The sequence below is a fragment of the Macaca fascicularis genome, chromosome 5 (assembly GCF_037993035.2).
Source record: "Macaca fascicularis isolate 582-1 chromosome 5, T2T-MFA8v1.1".
Classification (NCBI taxonomy): Eukaryota; Metazoa; Chordata; class Mammalia; order Primates; family Cercopithecidae; genus Macaca; species Macaca fascicularis.
Genome location: NC_088379.1, coordinates 24,958,994 through 24,979,043, shown reverse-complemented (window position 1 = coordinate 24,979,043; position 20,050 = coordinate 24,958,994). Strand labels below are relative to the sequence as shown.

The 20,050-nt window shown below is 42.8% G+C and overlaps 1 protein-coding gene across 2 annotated transcripts in view; it reads left to right on the top strand.

The window, feature by feature from the left end:
* The window catches only part of SEL1L3 (SEL1L family member 3), a 117,179-nt gene that overhangs the window by 18,919 nt on the left and 78,210 nt on the right, over positions 1 to 20,050 (top strand). For both annotated transcript variants that reach the window (XM_005554621.5, XM_005554623.4), the window contains exons 3-6: positions 9,901 to 10,027; positions 11,662 to 11,783; positions 12,122 to 12,237; positions 15,044 to 15,102. In XM_005554621.5, coding sequence (XP_005554678.2) covers positions 9,901 to 10,027; positions 11,662 to 11,783; positions 12,122 to 12,237; positions 15,044 to 15,102 — 424 coding nt within the window. The remainder of the gene's footprint in view (positions 1 to 9,900; positions 10,028 to 11,661; positions 11,784 to 12,121; positions 12,238 to 15,043; positions 15,103 to 20,050) is intronic.

The following is a 20,050-nucleotide window of genomic DNA, read 5'->3' as shown; positions in this document are numbered from 1 at the left end:
AGATTCACAGAAAGTTGCAAAGGCTTCACAGTACCCTGTGTATCCTCGCCCCAGCTTTCTCATTTTCCATATCTACAGTGCAACATCAAAACTGGGGAAGTAATGCTGATCTAATACTGTTAACTGGACTCCAAGACCTTATTCAGATCTTACCATTTTTTACAGGGGCTCCTGTGTTTGTGTAATCTATACAATTTTAACCTACGTTTTAATAGCCCTGTCTGTCTGGCTTATTCTGCGTTTGTGCGGTGCTTTAAATGAAAAGATATCTAGAAGATGAAAGCAAATTCCCTTCCTGTGTGTGTGCACATAGCGGGGAGGGTGGGATGGGTAGTTAAATGTCTGAAAGCAGTCAAGCCAGTCATTTTGATGATCAGTGTGCCTCCCTCTTCCAGGCAGAGCCCCATGCAGGCATCTGTCTGGAATACCTTCCACAGGGCTACCTAATTTGTTAAGGGGAAGAGAGCATGGGGCACACACAGCCACAGTTTGCTGTACCTCTGACTTTGGCAGGGATTAATGATTCCATTTCATATTTGACACATCATGTATTTCTCATTGAAGAATGACTGAATTGCAAGCTGGAAGTTTCCAAATGAAATCATTTAACGAACTGGCTCAGTTCTTAGGGTGCCTGAATATGCCCTTAAAATGTGAAATGTCTTTTCCTTCTTTTGTTGTTTCTTCTCATATTCACAAGGCTTGGGAACAGCACAGTGGGGTTTTTCTCCTCACCTGCTTCCGAGCATTACCTCAGGAGTGAGAATTAAACCATCATGCAGAGAAAACCCTTTCCCAAGAGTTAAAGTCACTGAAAATGGTGGGGAGCTCCATGCACCCTCAAAATAAGCTCTGATCACAAGGCTGTGATTTGTTTACTGAAAAAGGGGCACACATTCTTCCTTCTCCAAAAGACGGATCACAAGAGCGTCTGCAGCGGCCCATGGAAAACATCCAGGACCTTTGTTCCAGATCTGGGCTGTGGGGATGGAAGCGGCCAGGCCTCTGGTTTGTTTTTAGCAGGGGCTTCTTGATGAACAAGAATCAAGTCAGAACAAGATGGCATTAGTGAGGCTCCGAGCTGAGCCACAGGGGGCCCATCATGTATGGTCCCTGTCTCAGCCAGCACTGATGTGGGGTTTCAGGGAAGGCTTTCTGTGTCAAGTGCCTGGTGTCCTACGATGGCCCTGCCTCTGAACTGAAGTACTCCCTGACTTGCTTTCATTTTCCTTTTCATGTATAAAAAGAGTCAAAGTCCCTGTGCCCTGGTATTCTGGAAGTGTGCTTGGAGGGCCTCCACCACCGGCTTTGCCAAGGCTCCCGAGGTGAGGGCTGCGTGTGTCCAGACGTGGCTTTCAGCAGCTTATCTCCTTTGCCAGGCCAGACCCAGCCAGGCCATGAGGCTGAGTTTTGGTGGAGATGCAGCAGACGTTTACCCACCCCTGCGGGGAAAACCTAACCCGGATGAGAAGTCAGTAGCCATTGGGAACACGTGTGTGCCACGACTCAGCCACGTGCCCCCGGTGCACCTGTTGCTGTTGCATCCTGGGTGTGGGGGGCATACGTAGCCATAGGCAGACTGTGAATCTACCTAGTGTGGCTTATTTCCTTGAGGGAAGGGAGTGGGCATTTCTATTGTCCCTCCCAAATCACATGTGTGCCTGACTCACGCTGGAGTCACGGAAAGAAAGGAATCAGCCATGCAGGCTGGAGACTTGGGCCCCAGACCTGGGGACCCACCTGGACTTCTCTTCCTGTCATACTCTATTTTGAGAGTCACCTAGTGCTGACTGTATGTGTCACATATTCAGTCCCTTCTTGCATTTCTCACCACATGGAGTGCCGTCGTCCTGGTCTAAGCCGTCATCCTCCTGTCTGGACTCCTGGCACTGCCTGCATGTGGCCCCCCAGTTTTGCCCATCATACCCTCTGGATCCCCCACCAGCAGCCAGTGAAAGCTGATCGCATCACTCCCTGATTAAACCCCCCAGTTCCTCCCATTGCCCACTGATCCCAGTTAAGATCAACCCATGCCCCTTACTCTGTGGGAATCTGTCCCTGTCCCCTTGCAGCCTTGTGTCCCACCATGCACCCCCTTCCTGACTGCTTCCAGCAACAGGAGGCCTCCTTGCTTCTCCTGGAGCATACAGAGTTCATTCTTGCTTTGGGACATGTGTGTGACTGCTCCCTCCACCTAAGATGCTCTTCTCCCAGATCACCGCATGGCCACTTCCTTACCTCACTCACCCCTCTGCTCCAATGCCATCTCCTCAAGATGGCTCCCCCAGCCACCTTATCTAAGACAGCAGGCCCACCCCCACCGCCCTGCCTGTCATTGTCCACCTTCATTTTCCTTCCTAGCCTGATCACCACTGGATGGTTTCAGTGAATATCTTTAGTTGCCTATGTGCCTGTTGCCTGGTCCACACTGGAGCACAAGCTCCACGAGGCCGGGGGACTTGTTTGCTTTGTTCTGATGTGAGCATAGAGCCCTGCACTCATGACTATTTGTTGATTGAATGAATGCTCTTAGCCAAGGGGGAAGGACAGTTCGTGAACGTCACACACTGATACCCTTGCAGGGCTGTGTTGCCACATGAGGGAGTGTGTGGGGGTGGGGGTGGCTGTGCTCCTTCCCTAGGGCCACTGCACGCACTCCACAGCTTCCCAGACAAACCCACTGGGGCTGTGCTAGTTAAGTCTGCAGGCTTCTCCTGTTCAGGGATTCTCCTTTGCAGCCACAGGTAAGCTCAGCTTCCCCTTTGTGGTTTAAGTCTTTGATTCCCCACCCCTATGTCTTTGCTAAAGCAGTTTCTTTCCCCTAGAATAGCTCCTGTTCCGCCCCGACTCCCCCAGCCCACGAAGCAACACCTCCCCCCACTGCCACTTTCCATGCCTGCTTGGCAAAATCATGCCCCTATTTCAACAACTGGCTCAAATTTCTAACACTTTTCTAGCCCCCATCCTGAAGTTTTGTTGAGTTTTTTTTTAATTTCCACAACCAGAAATTAACTTCCTAACTTCTGGCCATCAGAATGCTCTATTGGTACTGCTCCTATGACATGTATCATGATTCATTCAATTAAACAAAGATTGAGCACCTATTATGGATCAATTTCTTTACTGAGTGTGAAGGCTCAAAGAAGAGGACAAAGCTACTCTCTTTAACGTGGCCACCAATAGTTACAGTCACTTACTGCTACTGAGCATTTGCTATGTGCCAGGCACTGTCAAAGTGCTTTATGTGGTTTACCTGGTTATCTAATTTTTTTTCTTTTTGTTTTTTTTGAGACAGGGTCTTGCTCTGTCATCCAGGCTGGAGTGCAGTGGCGCGATCTCAGCTCACTGCAACCTCTGCCTCCCGGGTTCATGCGATTCTCTTGCCTCAACCTCCTGAGTAGTTGGTGTTACAGATGTGTGCCACCATGCCCAGCTAATTTTTGTATTTTCAGTAGAGACAGTGTTTCGCTATGTTGGCCAGACTGGTCTCAAACTCCTGTGCTCAAGTGATCTGCCTGCATCGGCCCCCAAAGTGCTGGGATTACAAAGTGCTGGGTGAACTACAGCGTCTGGCCCATTGTTATTTAATTTAATTTGCCCAATATTCCACTGGGATATTTACCAAGGGGAAAACAGAAAACTGACTCAGAGAGATACAGTAGCTTGTCTAAGTTTGCACAGCTATTAATGAAGATGCTGGAGTTTGAACCTGGGTAGTTTGGTTCCCAAATCCCACACTTAATTCATTAGGCTAAACTACTAGGTGATGTCATGAAGCTATGTATTTATTTTAAGTCATTCATTCACTGAAGAACAGTTCCTGAGCAACCTGTATGTGTTAAGCACTTTGTGTGGCTTCTTCACAGAGGAGGTGACATTTTGACAGAGACTTGAAGGATAAGTAGAGTTTTCATGGCTCATAAAGGAGGGGCCGGGCACAGTGGCTCACGCCTATAATCCCAGCACTTTGGGAGGCTGAGGCAGGCAGATCACTTGAGGCCAGGAGTTAGAGACCAGCATAGCCAACATGGTGAAATTCCATCTTTACTAAAAATACAAAAAATTAGCCAGGCGTGGTGGCATGCATCTGTGGTCCCAGCTACTCGGGGGCCTGAGGTGGGAGAATTGCTTGAATTCGGGAGGTGGAGGCTGCAGTGAGCCAAAACAGTGCCACTGCTCTCCAGCCTGGGCAACAGAGCAAGACTCTGTCTCAAAAAAAAAGAAAAAAAAAGAAGAGAAAAAAAAAAGGAATGAAGGGAAGGACATTCAGCTTTCAGGCATAGGGGAAGGCATAAGCTATGGCACACAAAGAAGAAAATTCCTGATGGAGAAATGGTGACAAGCCTTCGTTCTTTGACAGGAAAGATGGCAATAAGGCTTCATCTCACAGGCTAGCTTGTGTTGATTGGGGGTGGCTGCCTAGAACATGGTGTTGAGTAGGATTCTGAGGATGAGCCTGCACTTACTGAGAAAGAGTGCCATGTCCATCAGTTACTGTCTGCCATGGAGGGGAAATGTGGACTAGCAGCATGCTTGCTGTAGTTTATTTTCCAAGACACAATCTCAGGTGTGAGATGGACAATTCAAGAAGTAAGACTAGATAAGCAGGTTAGGAACACTCTTGAAAGGTTCTTAAGTGCCCTAATGTCTGGCTTTATGAACATTTCTCTGATCTTCCCTCTTAAATAAGAAACTCTGGGGCAACATGGTAGTTTTTTTCTTCTCCACTCTCTTTTCCTTTCACTAAAAATGCATTCTCATCTTCAGATCCAATGGACTGGAAGTATGATTTTTTTTATAACAAAATTTCATTACAACAAAATGATTGAAAGTTAAGTCAAGTGTTGGAACCAGCCTTGACTTGTCTTTGTGGAAAAAATGGTTTATACAGCAGGACTATTCAAGTCAATGTCATGATAGTACTTTTAGTAGTTATAAACTATATATTTGGCATTAAAAAAAAAAAAGACCTAATTCCTTTTTTTTCCAGTTAATCATGGTAGTCTGAATTTTTCAGTAATAACACTAATTAATGCCTAGCATCTGCATTCCCCTTTATGATTTTCAAAACACTTTTCTCATGCACATTGTCTCATTTAATCCTCATAATAGTTCAGTGGGAAAAATAGTGTTATTCTGAACCTTTCTTTAACAAAGAGGAAAACCGAGGCTCAGGGAGTTTGTTTAACTGGAGTCCAGACTTCCTGATTCTTTTGACTTTGCTATGCCGCCTCTCTGAAATATGCTAATACAGTCCTAACCCAGGTTCTAAATTAGAAAGAATACTTTTTTTAAAGTTGAATTTTTATCGATGTGAATCATCCTGTTTCCTTCACCCACTGGACTTTGTGTCTTTGAAGCGGATTGGGCAGCCTCGGAGGCCGAGGGTGGGGAGGCCTTGGGATGTAGCTGGCTCCTTCTATCTGCCTGCCCGGAAGTGCTCAGAGCTTTTGTTCTCTTCATTCGTCGACAAAAAAGTAATACGTGTACACGGTAACAATAAAAAAAAATTTAAATAGTGTGAAACGGTTTAGGGGAACTAGTAAGTTTCCACACCCCTCCCCCTTGAATCTTCTGGTCCTTTTCCCAGAAGTAAATTCATTAGCAACAGTTTCTTGTGTCTCCTTCTAGAAATGTTCTCTGCACATACAAGCGTTAAGTTGTGTCCCGTTCTCTTCCTGCACAAATGAGAGGATTCTAGAAACGGACCTGCGCTCATTAACAATACGGTAGATTTTTCTGTACCAGGACATGCTGCCGACCTCATTCTTTTCAGCAGCTCCTTAGCATTGCATCGCCTGACAGACCATAATTTATTTAACCCATCTTTTGCTGATGGTCATGCTGTTGCTTTTAGCCACAAGGCTTCACTGAACATCCTTGTACATGTATCTTTGTGCACATTTATAAGCATGTTTGGAGGATAAATTACTAGGAGTAGAACTGGTTTTATTCTTAAGATTCCTGTCATCAAATGTTCCACAGACTTCCTCAGGAACCTGCCTCACTGCCTGGTGTCCTTTCTGGAGGAAGTTCTGACCTAAATCATATCTGCTAGAAAATCGAGTTTTTATTCTCAGGCTTTGGCTTTAAAGAAAATTAAACACCTTATTGGCCACTGGCTTTTGAATGTCTTGTGTTTGGAAAGCGTTACTGAGCTGCCTGTGCTCTGGCTTTATTTCGCTTCTTTCCCCGCAGACTCTGCTTACAGACTGGTAGTCATTGCGATTCCTTGCATTGAGACCATCTTCAGCTTCTCCAATGGTGGGCTGATGATCTCAGTGGCTTCATTGCTGTGTGTTTGAAGCACCTCTGAAGTGGGGTTTTGTTGCGTGGAAGTGTTACCTTTTCCCGAGCAAGGAATCCGTATCAGGGTTCTGATCACTCAGCTAAATTAGGGAATGGGCTACATAGTCGTCCCTTAACCTCACCTGACCCGGGGATGAGATTTAAAATATTAACAATCAGTGAGGGTGGGGGGCCTTGGTGAACCCCAGTGGGTGCTAGCCTTAGTGCTGATGCTGGCTCCAGAGGCTGCTGCTGGGCCAGGCTCTAACTTGAAGAAGGGGCCAGGGTGGGTGGTGGGTCCTTGGAGGTTCCAGGTGACATCAAGTATCAAACCACAATAGAAATATTTCAGTGTTTGAGCAACCAGTATATCCGCACAGGGGCACACCTACTGAATATCAGCCGAGGTTCTCTCTGGGAGGACTTTTGAGAAGAAAAGCCCATTGGTTTGCAGTGGGAAAGCCAGGTTTGAGTCATATCAGGGCTTCTTACCAGCTATGAAATCTTCAATAAGACACTCAGTACTTTTCATGTCTCCAAATGAAGGGGTTTGCACCATATAATATCTGTTGCCTCTTCTTGCTCTAAAATTTGAGGCAATAATACAAGCAAAACAGCAAAGTGTTCCTAACATCAACTGTTTTCCTGGCATTCTACATTTATGTCTTAATTATGTCTTTTTTTGTTTGTTTGTTTAACCTCAGCTCTTCATGCAAAATAAGCTAAAGAAATGAATTTGGGGAAAGGATTTGAAAGAAGAAAGGTCATTATTTGGCTTACACAGTGTGATGCACATTATAGAACTGTGAACAGTACTAGGAGGAAGGGAGACAGGTTCAAATCCTGACCTGGCCACACCTATATTCATTCATTCATCAAATATTTATGGGGTCTTTATCAAGTACTGCACACTGTTCTAGGCTCTGGGGATGGAATAGTGAATAAGTAAGGCCCCTGCTTTAATGAGTACATTCTAGAGGCAAGCAGTAAACTTCTTTGGACCTAAGTTTTCCTACCTGTTAATTATTTAGTGGTGGATGGCACTGGTACTGTTTCTCCGCATTCCACTGCCCATGACAAGACATCACTAGTCAATTATAGCATTGCATGCAGCCATAATCAGTTATAGACAATAGACCTATATGTTATCCTGAGATAAATAACATATCCTTTATGTTATTCAGATGAATTTTAAAGTCTTCTCCGGCTCCAAAATTCATTCTTGTTCATTACTTCTAATTGTAATCGAAAGACAGTATCATACTGAGGGCAAACTGCCTAGGACCCCAAATTATACACGTAGTGAAGCTACAGATTTGAAAGAAAACTACCATTACTTTGGTTTTGTTGGGTACAAATAGTATGTGTTCTTGTAAAATTATTTTAGATCTTTGGGTCTGAGCTTTTTCCTTCAAAATCTGTTGCGGCCAGTTCCCCCATTTGACCTGCTTTATTTTGGTCTTTGGACAGGGGAGAGCTCATTGTCATTCACTTTTAACTCTTTCCACTTTAGAAACCTCCTTTATGAAGCTTCTTTATATTGGAGTCAGGTTGGGCAGAACTGAATCCCATTTGTTTTGACAAATGTTTCCACTGCACACTAGATCACTCAACAGCCATCACCAGCAGAAGGCTTCCTAGGGGTCTAACGTGGCCATCTGGTCTCTTCTGCTCCACTCAACATAGTGGAAGCCAAACCAAAGTTGAGCTGATGTCAACTTCCTTGGTGAATTTTTCCTTCAGATTCCAAAGAAAACCTTTGCAGTACTTCCACTTCTCACCCCTCTTACAACCCCCATAATAGACCAGCAAGTCCAGTTGGCCCAAATTGAGCTCATTTTGAAAAACAAAGGATTTAAGTGCTTCTGTTGAAACTGATAACTCCACTCTTTTGGATTTCCAAATGCATCTCTACCTGTAACAAAGCATGTAGATTTCTGACTACTGGGGAGAAATTGGCTTATTTAATCCTATTAAATATATACACAAGGGCCTGAGATTCTAAAAACTGCTCTTGCGATTTCCAAATTGTTGTAAACCAGAGGTACCTCTCTATATAATAAAACTTTTTATTTCTTTTGGGAAATGAGAGCTGCGATGTCCAGCATCCTAGGCTGAAGCCTCCAAAATTTGTGCCAATATTGGTATTTGGTGAATTGCACATAAATCAACTCTTCTCTCTCCAAGAAACGCAGGAAAATAGACTGTTTCCACCATTTAATCATGAATGTCTAAACTAAGGAGCATTTTAAGCAGAAGAATTTTTTTTTTTTTTTTTTTTTTTGAGACGGAGTCTTGCTCTGTCGCCCAGTTTGGAATGCAGTGGTGCCATCTCAGCTCACGACAACCTCCGCCTTCCGGCTTCAAGCAATTATCTTGCCTCAGCCTCCCGAGTAGCTGGGATTACAGGCACACACTCCCATGGCCTGCTAATTTTTTTTTTGTATTTTTAGTAGAGATAGGGTTTCACCATGTTGACCCGACTGGTCTCGAACTCCTGACCTCAAGTGATCCACCCGCCTTGGCCTCCCAAAGTGCTGAAATTACAGGTGTGAGCCACCATGCCCAGCCAAGAAAAGTATTCTTATACCTAGGTTGAGTTAAGTGGATTCTCTTTTCTTCAGTTGGGGAGAATATGGAAAACCAAAAATTCATACTTAGGCTTGTTGAAAGCGGTAGGTATTAAATATAGATGAAATAACTCAGTTCTCCTTTTAAGATTTGTTATGAACATCCCTATGGTTTTTGGGTTATAGAGAAGAATTCTTTTGTGTTTGTGAAATAAAATGGAAGACCTTCCAGTGTTAAGGTATCTGGTTAGTAATTTTTATGTAGGGTAGTATGTTGAATTTACTGCAAAAAGTTTGCACAGAAGAAAAAAAAACTGCAATTTTAAGAGTATGGATTCTGAAACCAAAGAGCTTGAGTTTGAATGCCAGCTCCATCTCTTATTTAACCCTCTCTGATGCTCAGTTTTTAATCTGTTAAATGGGGATAATAAAAGAACCTATTTCATAGTTTGTTGTGAAATGAAGTGAGATTATCCCTGAATCGTGCTTAGCATATTGCCCGTGTACACTAAATATTAGTTGCTATTTTGGCAACCACGCCTCTGTTTTCTCATCTGTAGACTGGGGATAATAATGAAAATTAAATGAACAAATTTATGTAGCATGTTTACAGAAATGTCAGGACCATAGTGAGAACTACGAAAGTGTTAACTTACTGCTATAACACAAATTCAGATGCTTTTCTTAGCATTCAGAGGGCAGGGTGTGAAATGGTTATGAACACAGAAGCCTGAGTTCAGAACCTGAATTGTGGTTCTATCACTTATTAACTTTGTGAACTTAGCCTCGGGCTTTTCGTCTGCAGAATGGAACTAATAATAGAATCTACTTCACGGAGTTGTTATGAAAAGTAATTGACATGGTCTCTGTAAAGTGCTTAGCATGGTGCTTGGCGTATATTCAACAGATGTTTGCTGGTATTTTTAGGGTATCTCACTTAAATGTTTGATTGGAGCTCAGCAGAGGCTTTCAGGATGAATGAGATTTGGGAAGGAATGTTTTTCTGGATATAATTGAAAGGGAGCCGTTTTGCTGTTTGCAGATGTGGTTGCCCTGCTTGGCTTTCCTTACGCCTCCAGTGGAGAAAACACAGGCATTGTCAAGAAGTTCCCGAGGTTTCAAAACCGAGAGCTGGAGGCCACTCGACGCCAGCGGATGGATTACCCAGTGTAAGAATGGGTAGTAGAAGGGAGCTGGTTGGGAGGTGCTTGTTTTATTTGAGGACCAGGGCAGGCTAGTGGAAGAACTCCTTAGGAGGACACACCATGGTAAGGTGTTTTGCAAAAATGTTGAGATCTCCGTGGCTTAGACAGAATTGGTGGACCTGAAAACCTCAAATGAGTCTTGAATTATCCTTGCATTTAACAATCCTCAATTTGCCTTAGCCTCTTTCCATGACATGAGTAGACAGCAAGGTGTTGAAGCCTGAGGCCCTGCAAGGTCTCAGGTGCAGCCAGCCAAAGCCAGCACAGATTGCAGCCTTGGCTTTGCCTTTGTGTCGTGGAAGATTGGACGAGCTGTTTGAAATCTCACAACTTCTGATCTCCTCCATTGATTTCAGCAAGACCCAGATATATGTTTGTTTTTTTTTTTTCCTGCTGCTGAATCGAAGATGCTGAAAATGGTTCCTGGTTCACCTCAGACCAGATGGATTTAGCAGAGTGATTTAATTCTTCCCATGCTGCTGGCTGTAGAAAGATCTTGAGTCACTTTACCGAGCGTATGTTCTTGCTAAGCTTCCTTGTAATAACTTATCTTCATGAGCTTGCTCAGCTGGGTGGGGTCAGGAGGGAGCTGTGTGGCACCATCTGTTTGCATATCATACCACTGATTTTGAGGCCAGATTATAAAGACCAGAAAGGAATTCTTTGTGTGTATCTGCAAATAACCTGGGGTCACTGTCACTTTAACCCAAACTGTAAATTGGTTACTGGGGTAAATGAAGAGAAATCAATGCATTCATTTTGACCTTGATCCACGTTTCACATACAAAATGCAATCATTCCCACTTCCTCGTCTTTGAACTACTGGTCAGTAGCACTGTGTGCGGTATCAAGGGATGTTCAGCAAGTCTTTTCTGACTGATTGATGGATCACATATCTTGGCTAAATGTGTCCTAGTTAAGTTGGCTACTGTTATTTTATCCTCACTCCACAAGTCACAGATGTACAATATTTTTTTTGACTAAAATAGCCCCAGTCCAGGAATGGGATAATTAGATTAATTGTTCTGTATTGGCCAGCCAGGACCGTGATACTGAATAACGTAATCTGAGCATGAAAATAGCATATATGTGTCCCTGTTATCTCATAGTGATGCCATTTGTAGATGATTACATTTTTCTACCTTATGGCTTTTATCCGTGAAAGGAACAAAATTGCTTAAAAGGCTCTAATTATGTTTTTTCTTTTAATCATAGAAATTAAAATAGCTTCTTATCAAATCACCTCTTATTAAAATCCAGATTTTTAAAATCTATGTCTGACTTTGTAAGCCTTAATCAAGAATTCAAATAGGAGGCATGTGAGATTCTCAAAGAGGCACAGAAACAGAGTTTTTGGTGCAAGGTAGAAAGTCTGCTAGTTCTGTACAATGAAGCTTAACTCCTCTCTTTTGCAGTTACTATAACTACCTCCTTTGTTTCAAAAATCAGGCTTTGCAAGCTGATCTCCCTTGATGAACGCGAAGGCAAATTCATCCCTTCATTGGAAAGAAAGCAATTTACTTGGTCATTGTTAACCATAATTACCTGTTCTTGGATGATATCAATCTGCAGAATTTTTTTCCCCCTCACTCTTATAGGTTTACTGTTTCATTGTGGCTTTATTTACTCCATTATTGCAAGGCCAACCTCTGTGGGATTCTGTACTTTGTTGACTCTAATGAGATGTACGGCACACCTTCTGTATTTCTTACGGAAGAGGGTGAGTATAAAACAGAACCTTTAAAACGATATTGTAATTTTTTGAAGCTCTGCCTAGTGACAGATATGTCTGTCTAGAATAAGGAAGATACTGTCAACGTGGCAGCCCAGCAAGAGCAATGGCTTCCAAATGTGGGCTGCAAATTTAACTGATTTTCCCGGAAGCTTAAACCCAATGTCTTATTTACAAAGAAATGCATTTATAAATGAGCGTTTGGGTTTTGCTTTGATTTGGGGGAGTCTTGTAGTTTCTTAGGACAGTTGTTGAAAAGGCCTAGCTACTTCACTCACTCTTAGATATTTTTTGGTCATTTTCATGTGCTCGAATTTTCCTTTTAGGCTACTTGCATATTCAGATGCATCTTGTCAAAGGGGAAGACCTTGCTGTAAAAACTAAATTCATCGTACCTTTGAAGGAGTGGTTTCGACTGGATATCTCTTTCAACGGAGGCCAGGTATCTGTATGCATGCTTCATCACACGCCATACGAGCATTTTCGCTTAAAGTTAAGCATTGCCATAAAGCCGGGGAGCAACAAAATCTGCAAAAGCAAATTTGTGGTAAATGATAGACTCTTTACAACTACACACTTGCTAAATCAAACTTTTATAGATGGAAGTTTAAATCATAAGGATCCCATCCCATTTAATTAACTTTTAAAGTGCTGCTTTTGACTGTAGGGTGAATGAATAAAGCATACAGGCAGTTCTATAGCCTTAGTGATCTGAGCAATTCAGTCCTTTTCTCCTGGGGAGATAGGCTTTGTGAAGATAAATGTTAAAACAATAATTGGCCATGTTTATATAGTGTTATCAGATCTACAACATTTTGTTTAAGGAAATGGATTGGTTAGTTCAGCCAAGAAATGATTTGACTGCTTTTGGCAAGTGAAGCAATTGCTTATGTTTGGCATTAAACAGATCATAATAACCAACACACATAAGTGATAATTCAGGTGGGATGCAGTGTCTTTATCTACTTTTTAGTATAAAGCATTGTACGTAACTGCTTCAAACTCTCATAACATGAATTTTATGGATGATGGCAAATCTCTTGTTCTAATTGAAGACAGTTCTATTTCTCAATATACACAGTGCCGGTTTGCCACCTTTTTCTGGTTGCTTTGTTTTCTCATCAGCTTTTCCTATCGATCTGTGATTTTCCTGTAACAAAAGTGGAAGAGGCATTTTGTTTGTCTTGTGGATGAGATGATGCACAGTCTTCCCTTGGTGTTTAGTTTGATCACATTTCCTTTTTTTTCTGTAAAAGAAAAGAAATCAGGTCAGTCCTTGCTGCTTTCCTGAGAAAAGTCTGTAAAATGTGAGCTGGGATTCTTGGTATGTGTGTTTGTTTACTTACAAATGTTCAGTGACATAGTAGTGGTCCACATTTTAGCTTCCTAGCTTTGTGAGAATTATGGTGGCCATAATAGCCTGGTTGCTGCTTTCTCCTATGGAGAAGGTCAGCTGAGTGCCGTTGTCCCTGAGACAAGTATCAAATCATCAGAGCAGATTCACCAATCTTATTTTGCACCTGCTGTATGCAAGGCACTATGCTCGAGTTGCTTGTAGACTATTTATGGAAGTAACATTAAGGAGGTAAAGGACTGTTATAAAGTGAGCTTAATTGCCAGATGATAGCTGGTTGCGGTGGCTCACGCCTGTAATCCCAGCACTTTGGGAGGCCGATGTGGGTGGGTCACCTGACGTCAGGAGACCAGCCTGGCCAACATGGTGAAATCCTGTCTCTAGTAAAAATACAAAAAGTAACTGGGCGTGGTGTGCATGCCTATAATCCCACCTACTCGGGAGGCTGAGGTAGGAGACTTGTTTGAACCCGGGAGGTGGAGGTTGCAGTGAGCCGAGATGGCGCCACTGCACTCCAGCCTGGGTAACAGAGTGAGACTCTGTCTCGATAATAATAATAATAATTTAAAAATAATTAATTGCCAGATGATTTGTATTGAATCCTAGAAGGGAGATGGCATTTTATGCTGGGATGCTTAGGGAAGGTGTCACGAGAAGATTTATCTGGTTGGACAGGATTTAGATGGAGAAGGGAGAAGAGGGTATTTCAGCATATTATTGGGGGTTAGCAGACAAACCAGTTTGACTAGAGTAGAAATTTGTAGACTATAGAAAGCTAATAGAAGGGAAAAAATATGTCTTTATGAGTAGAATGTGGAGAATCTTGGATATCAGGGAATTTAGACATCAACTTGCAAGGTACCATAGAAGATTTTTGAGCAGAAGATTAAAAGTAGTCCTTTAATGAAGGAGATAAATTTAGTGGTGGAGTACATAGTTGAGTAAAGCAGGAGAGAAAGACCAGATAAGTGGGGGCAAAAAATTTTTTTTGGTGTGTGTAGACTTTAGCCCATTTGTCCTTCTTCTTTCTATTCTATCTGGTCTAATATACATAGGTCCGAAACAACACATAATGCTTCCCACCCAAAATCCACCTCTGTGGTAGGACTACCATAGTCTGCCTTGACTGAATGTATAAATGACTTAAACGGTTGGTTTAGGCCAACAAGTGGCGTGAGTCATTTTCTTTTCTGTACCAACGTGTTGTATGCCTGAACTGGGTTGGTTTCTGGTGGGTTAGTTTGTCTTTCATATACCAAGTGTTGTAGCCACGTCTTTGAGACGCACCCTAGCACTTACTCTGTGGTGGCACTAGCAGAGTGTAAGTGGCCCCTTGAGTCCAGAGGCTTATGTTGGAGTCCAAGACATGAGAAGAGCCCATATGAGACAGCTAACAGCATTCATGACAAAAAATAGTGTCCCTGTTAAAATGAGAATGATGATTCCAAGTGCTTAGGGAAAGGGAGGTGGGAACAGCAGTGCGTGAAGAACATACAACACCAATCTTGTTTTCCCCCCTAAGGCTCTCAAGGAATCAGAGCAAGATTTTAAACACTCCTTGTAGTATCATACATATTTCCTTGTCTTTCTACACAATGAGCTTTTAAGGACAAATACATCAAATGAGCCTTTGGCTTGGAGTTTGGAAGTATCAGAAACTTGGTGGAAACTGCATTGTAGATATTTTTAACCACATCAAGTCACATTTGGGGAAGTTAAATGTATGAAATCTTAAAATATGCACAGGGCTAGTAAACTGTTAATTTTATTTTTGCAGAAACTGATCAGGTAAAAGACTCTCCAACGCATATTATGAGTAATTTACACCAAGGACTGTATAGGTAATGGAGGGTGATGAGGCATAACTGATTCTTGTGTATCTCTCCCATCATAGATAGTAGTAACCACTAGCATTGGACAGGATTTGAAAAGCTACCACAATCAGACCATTAGGTAAGTGCGATTTTTCTTTTTATTCAACATTTGCCTGCATGAGGGTTAAGGAATCTTCATACTTTAGCCCTCAGCCCTGACGTTATTCCGCATCTCCTCACTCAGCTTTTCCAAGCATGGATTATTCTCTGCCCTGTAGCTAGTCTTTGTACTTTTTTTCCTACCATGCACAAACTCTTTCTGTTTCCCCCACAACCTTTTTTTCTAAGCAAGAAAAACTAGTCCTCTCTCAAGATCTCGTTGTATATTCTTCCTTTCATGGCACTTTATAATTCTTTTTCTTTGAAAATTATCTTCTATGAAGGATTCTGAAAAATAAATCAAAGTATTAATGTTGCTTATTGAGAACGGTTGGTAACTTTGGCCTCATATAAGACATAAAAGCAGACAGTCTTTATATTTATGTTTATAATCTGGATTTGAAATGTATGCAACTATTGATATTGGTGTCACTTTTCATCTTTATATAACCATTCTCTACAAGAGTTACAGAAGCTAAGAATTGAGTTTCTTGCCTGTGTTTCATAATTTTTTAATTTACTTCTACATCCACATATAATAGTGGATTTTATAGTGTCAGAACCGTGGGGCAACCTTCATTAGAAATTCAGGATACCTTGCCATAAGTAGATAATATATGTATATAGGTGGTGCCTGACCCAATGATGATATGATTTGCAATTTTTTGACTTTACAATGGGTTTATCAGGGTAATAAATGCATTTCATACTAATGATACTTTCAACTTACAATGAGTTTATTAGGATGTAACCCCATTGTATGTCGAAGAACATCTGAAATTGAAGGCTTAAGAGCAAGTGTAGGCCAGGGGTGTTGGCTCATGCATGTAATCCCAGCACTTTGGGAGGCCAAGGCAGGTGGATCACTTGAGGCTACGAGTTTGAGACCAGCCTGGGCAACATGACGAAACTCTGTCTCTACTAAAAATACAAAAATTAGCTGAGCATGGTGGCACATGCCTGTAACCCCAGCTACGCGGGTGGCTGAGGCACAAGAATGGCTTGAACCCGGGAAGCAGAGGTTGCAGTGAGCCGAGATGGCGCCACTGCATTCCAGCCTGGAGACAGAGCAAGACTCCGTCTTAAAATAAAAAATAAGCATAAAGCTCAGAAATAAAAATTACCAATTTTGAATGTATAATTTTAAAAAATGTATCAGGACTTTTAGGCACTTTGTCTGGGATGAGGAGTGGTTTATTCCTCGAGTCTGTTATTTCACCGCAGCAGAATGCTGCCTTTCCACACAGGCTGGGGATACGCAGGGTCCCACACAACCCAGATTCTCTTGGATTCTGATTATTAAAGAAAGGGAAGCAAAGAGGGGCAGAGACAGAAATAGAGGGCCATATATGCTACTAAAAAAAAAAAAAAAAAAAAAAAAAAAAAAACCTCCTGGCCTGGCCAGGCATTTTACAGGTGGTTCACACCTGTAATCCCAGCACTTCAGGAGGCCGAGGTGGGTGAATCACATGAGGCAAGGAGTTCAAGACCAGCCTGGCCAACATAGTGAAATTCCCATCTCTACTAAAAATTTAAAAAGTAGCCGGTCATGGTGGTGTGCACCTGTAATCCCAGCTACTTAAGGCTGAGGCACGAGAATTGCTTGAACCTGAGAGGTGGAGGTTGCAGTGAGCCAAGATCCCACCAAGGCACTCCAGCCTAGGTGACAGAGTGATACTCTGTCTTAACAAAAAAAAAAAAAGAAAAGAAAAGAAATGTAGAATCTTGGACTTTGTTCCAGAGCTTCTAAATCAGAATCTGCATTAAAAAAAAAAAAAAAAGAAAGAAAAAAAAACACTAAAAAAAAATTAAAACAAAAATTCCTGTTTTCATTTAAGTCCGACTGATTTCTTTTAGGCTCTGGGTGCATAGAACAATTCTTATTTTCATGGCTGGATTAAAGGATTAGAGTTTCATAGAAAGGCTAAAGAAGTGTTATTAGCCTGCAAAGAGAGGGTGCGGGTGGCTTAAGGGCTGCATTGAAACACAGCAGCTGAGGCCTAGGGAGAAAGCACGTGTCTTCAAGAGCACCGAGGTAGATTCGGATCAGCCAGAAGGCGTTCAACACATAGGAGTGTTGTTATATAACTGGTGGCTGGGGGATCTTCTCCGAAAAGTTCAAGGACAGCGAAGCCTGGGAGCTGTCTTTGGAGAAACAGATGATCTGAGTCTGCTTTGGAGATCAGATCTCCATGTTCTGTGAAGTGGGCTCTGGCCAGAAATTAAAGGTTTTGGTTTCAGGACATGAAGTCTAAAATAAGAGCTTCCCCTTTCTTCCCTGAAACCCACGTCCAGCTCCAGGACATTTTCGACAACTGGTTGAATTTCATAGGCCCCTTTTCGTTTCCTTTCCTTTCCAATCCTAGAGATCTAGAGGCTTATATGAGTGAATGGGAGACAGAGTGGCCACAGAATGATCCAGGGCTGGGGCTGGGGTGAGGCAAGTGAGCCTAAAACTTAAGGAGGTGCCAGAAAGCTCAGGGATTGCATTCGTTTATGGGCTGCCAGAACCAAGTGCCAAAACAAAGTGGCTTAAACAACAACAATGTATTATCTCAGTTTTAGAGGGCGGAGGTCCAGGATCGTAGGGCTGGCAGGGCCGTGCTCCCTGTGAAGGTGCGAGGGACAGATTTGCTCCCGGTCTCTCCTGGCTTCTGGTAGCTCCTTGGCTCATGGCAGCACAATTTCAGTCTTCACATGGCATCCTCCCCATGGGTGTGTCTGTGTCCAAATTTCCCTTTTTTATAAAGATGTCAGTCATATCGGGTTAGGGGCTCACCCTACTCCAGTGTCATCTCAATTTAAGTACTTACGTCTGCAATGACCCTGTTTCCAAATAAGGTCACAATCTGAGGTGCTGGAGATTTGGACTTTGACATATGAATTTGGTGGGAGGAGGGCACACAATTTAACTCAACAGTAATCATGATAAATAACATATTAATATGATATTTTTAAAAATCAAAATGAATGCAGATAATCTATGATGAACAAAATATTAAAATTTTGAGTAAAGACATAATAAACATAGACATAGAAGAATCAAGGGATCAAGACTGATTTTGGGGTACACACCAACTCTACATCCCAATTGAAGCATTGAAGCAATTTCTTAGTAAAACTGGCAGTACTCCGGCCTGGCACAGTGGCTCACGCCTGTAATCCCAGCACTTTGGGAGGCTGAGGCAGGCAGATCACTTAAGTCCAGGAGTTTGAGACCAGGCTGGGCAACGTGGCGAAACCCCGACTCTACTAAAAATACAAAAATTAGCCAGGCGTGGTGGTGGGCTAATCCCAGCTACTCGGGAGGCTGAGGTGAAGGTTGTAGAGAGCCAAGATTGTGCCACTGCACTCCAGCCTGGGCAACAGAGTGAGACCCTGCCACAAAACAAACCAAAAAACAACAAAACAAAACAAAAAACCCAAAACAAACCAAAAAAGCTAGTGGTACTCAGACCCAGGAGTGCCCCTCCCCACCACCCCAGTTGCCCTGCCTGTACTCCTGAAACCTCCCTGTCAGAGAAATAAGCAGAGGTAAAGCTAGGCCCAGAGGGAGCTGTCCAGAGTCCCCCGAGGGTTCCTGTGGTCAAGCATTTGGAATCTCATCCCTGCCAGGAACCCCACTTTCAGAGTGGGCCAAGCCAGTGAACTAAACATCAGATATTTCCAGTTTACTGGTTATGGGTGTTCCCAGGCAAGGCTCTTACCCCTCCTTTTTATTTGTTCCTGTAACGTAAACATAATGATGGTTGTCCTACAAGGATAGTGTGAGAAGGTCGGGAATTAAGTGCTTGGGATGGCAGTGCAACACATAAATGAAAGGCTGCCAATAATACTCCATGACAGGTGACAGCTTCAGGCCTCTATAGTGTTAAATTCATTCACTCATTCAACACCTGTTCACTGAACACCTGTCACATGCCAGACACAGCACTCAACTCTGGGAATAAAATGATGAACACAAAGAATACAGACCCTGCCTTCATGGAGCTAAAATATCAAGCTGGTGAGACAAACAGAAAACAAATTCACAAATAAATTTAAATTTACAAGTTGTGGTGAGCGCTAGGAAGGAAACGGGTAAGGTAGCTTGAGGAGAACAAGTGGGTCAGAATTTAGACCAGGCCTGCCAGGCGTGGTGGCTCATGCCTGTAATCCTAGCACTTTGGGAGGCCGAAGCAGGCGGATCATGAGGTCAAGAGATGGAGACCATCTGGCCAACATGGTGAAACCCCGTCTCTACTAAAAATACAAAAATTAGCTGGGCATGGTGGTGCACGCCTGTAGTCCAGGCTACTCGGGAGGCTGAGGCAGGAGAATCCCTTGAACCCAGGAGGCAGAGGTTGCAGTAGCCGAGATTGCGCCACTGCACTCCAGCCTGGCAACAGAGCAAGACTCTGTCTCCAAAAAAAAAAAAAAAAAAAAAAAAAATTTAGACCAGGCCCTGAAGAAGTAACATGTAAGATGATGTAAGATGATGGTTACTCTATGGGGCATGGGGGCAGCCAATCTGAAGCTCTAAGTTCTCCTAGCACAGAAACTTCAAGCTGGAGCTATTTCCTAATTCTGAGCGAGGCCTGTTTCACTACGTCGGTGATTCTTTCAGGCTACTGGTGCTCTGCGGTAATAAACCAGGGCACTCTCCTACGTCCAGATAAGAGTAAAGATAGTTTGCCAGCATGTCTCAGGTTTTCAAAAGGGGCTGACTTGGGCTTTGGAAGAGTCTAGCTCAGCTTTTATGTCAGTGAAATTGATGACCATCAAACAGTGCACAGTACAAGGAATCTCTTGCAATCTTTGTGCAGACACTGAAAATTCTGCAGGAGAAAAATGCGAAGACATCAATGTACACGAAGACCAAGTTGGACAGATACCCTACTGCTTGACAATAATGACAATTTTAAAATTATGGTTTAGTGCCCTAGGGA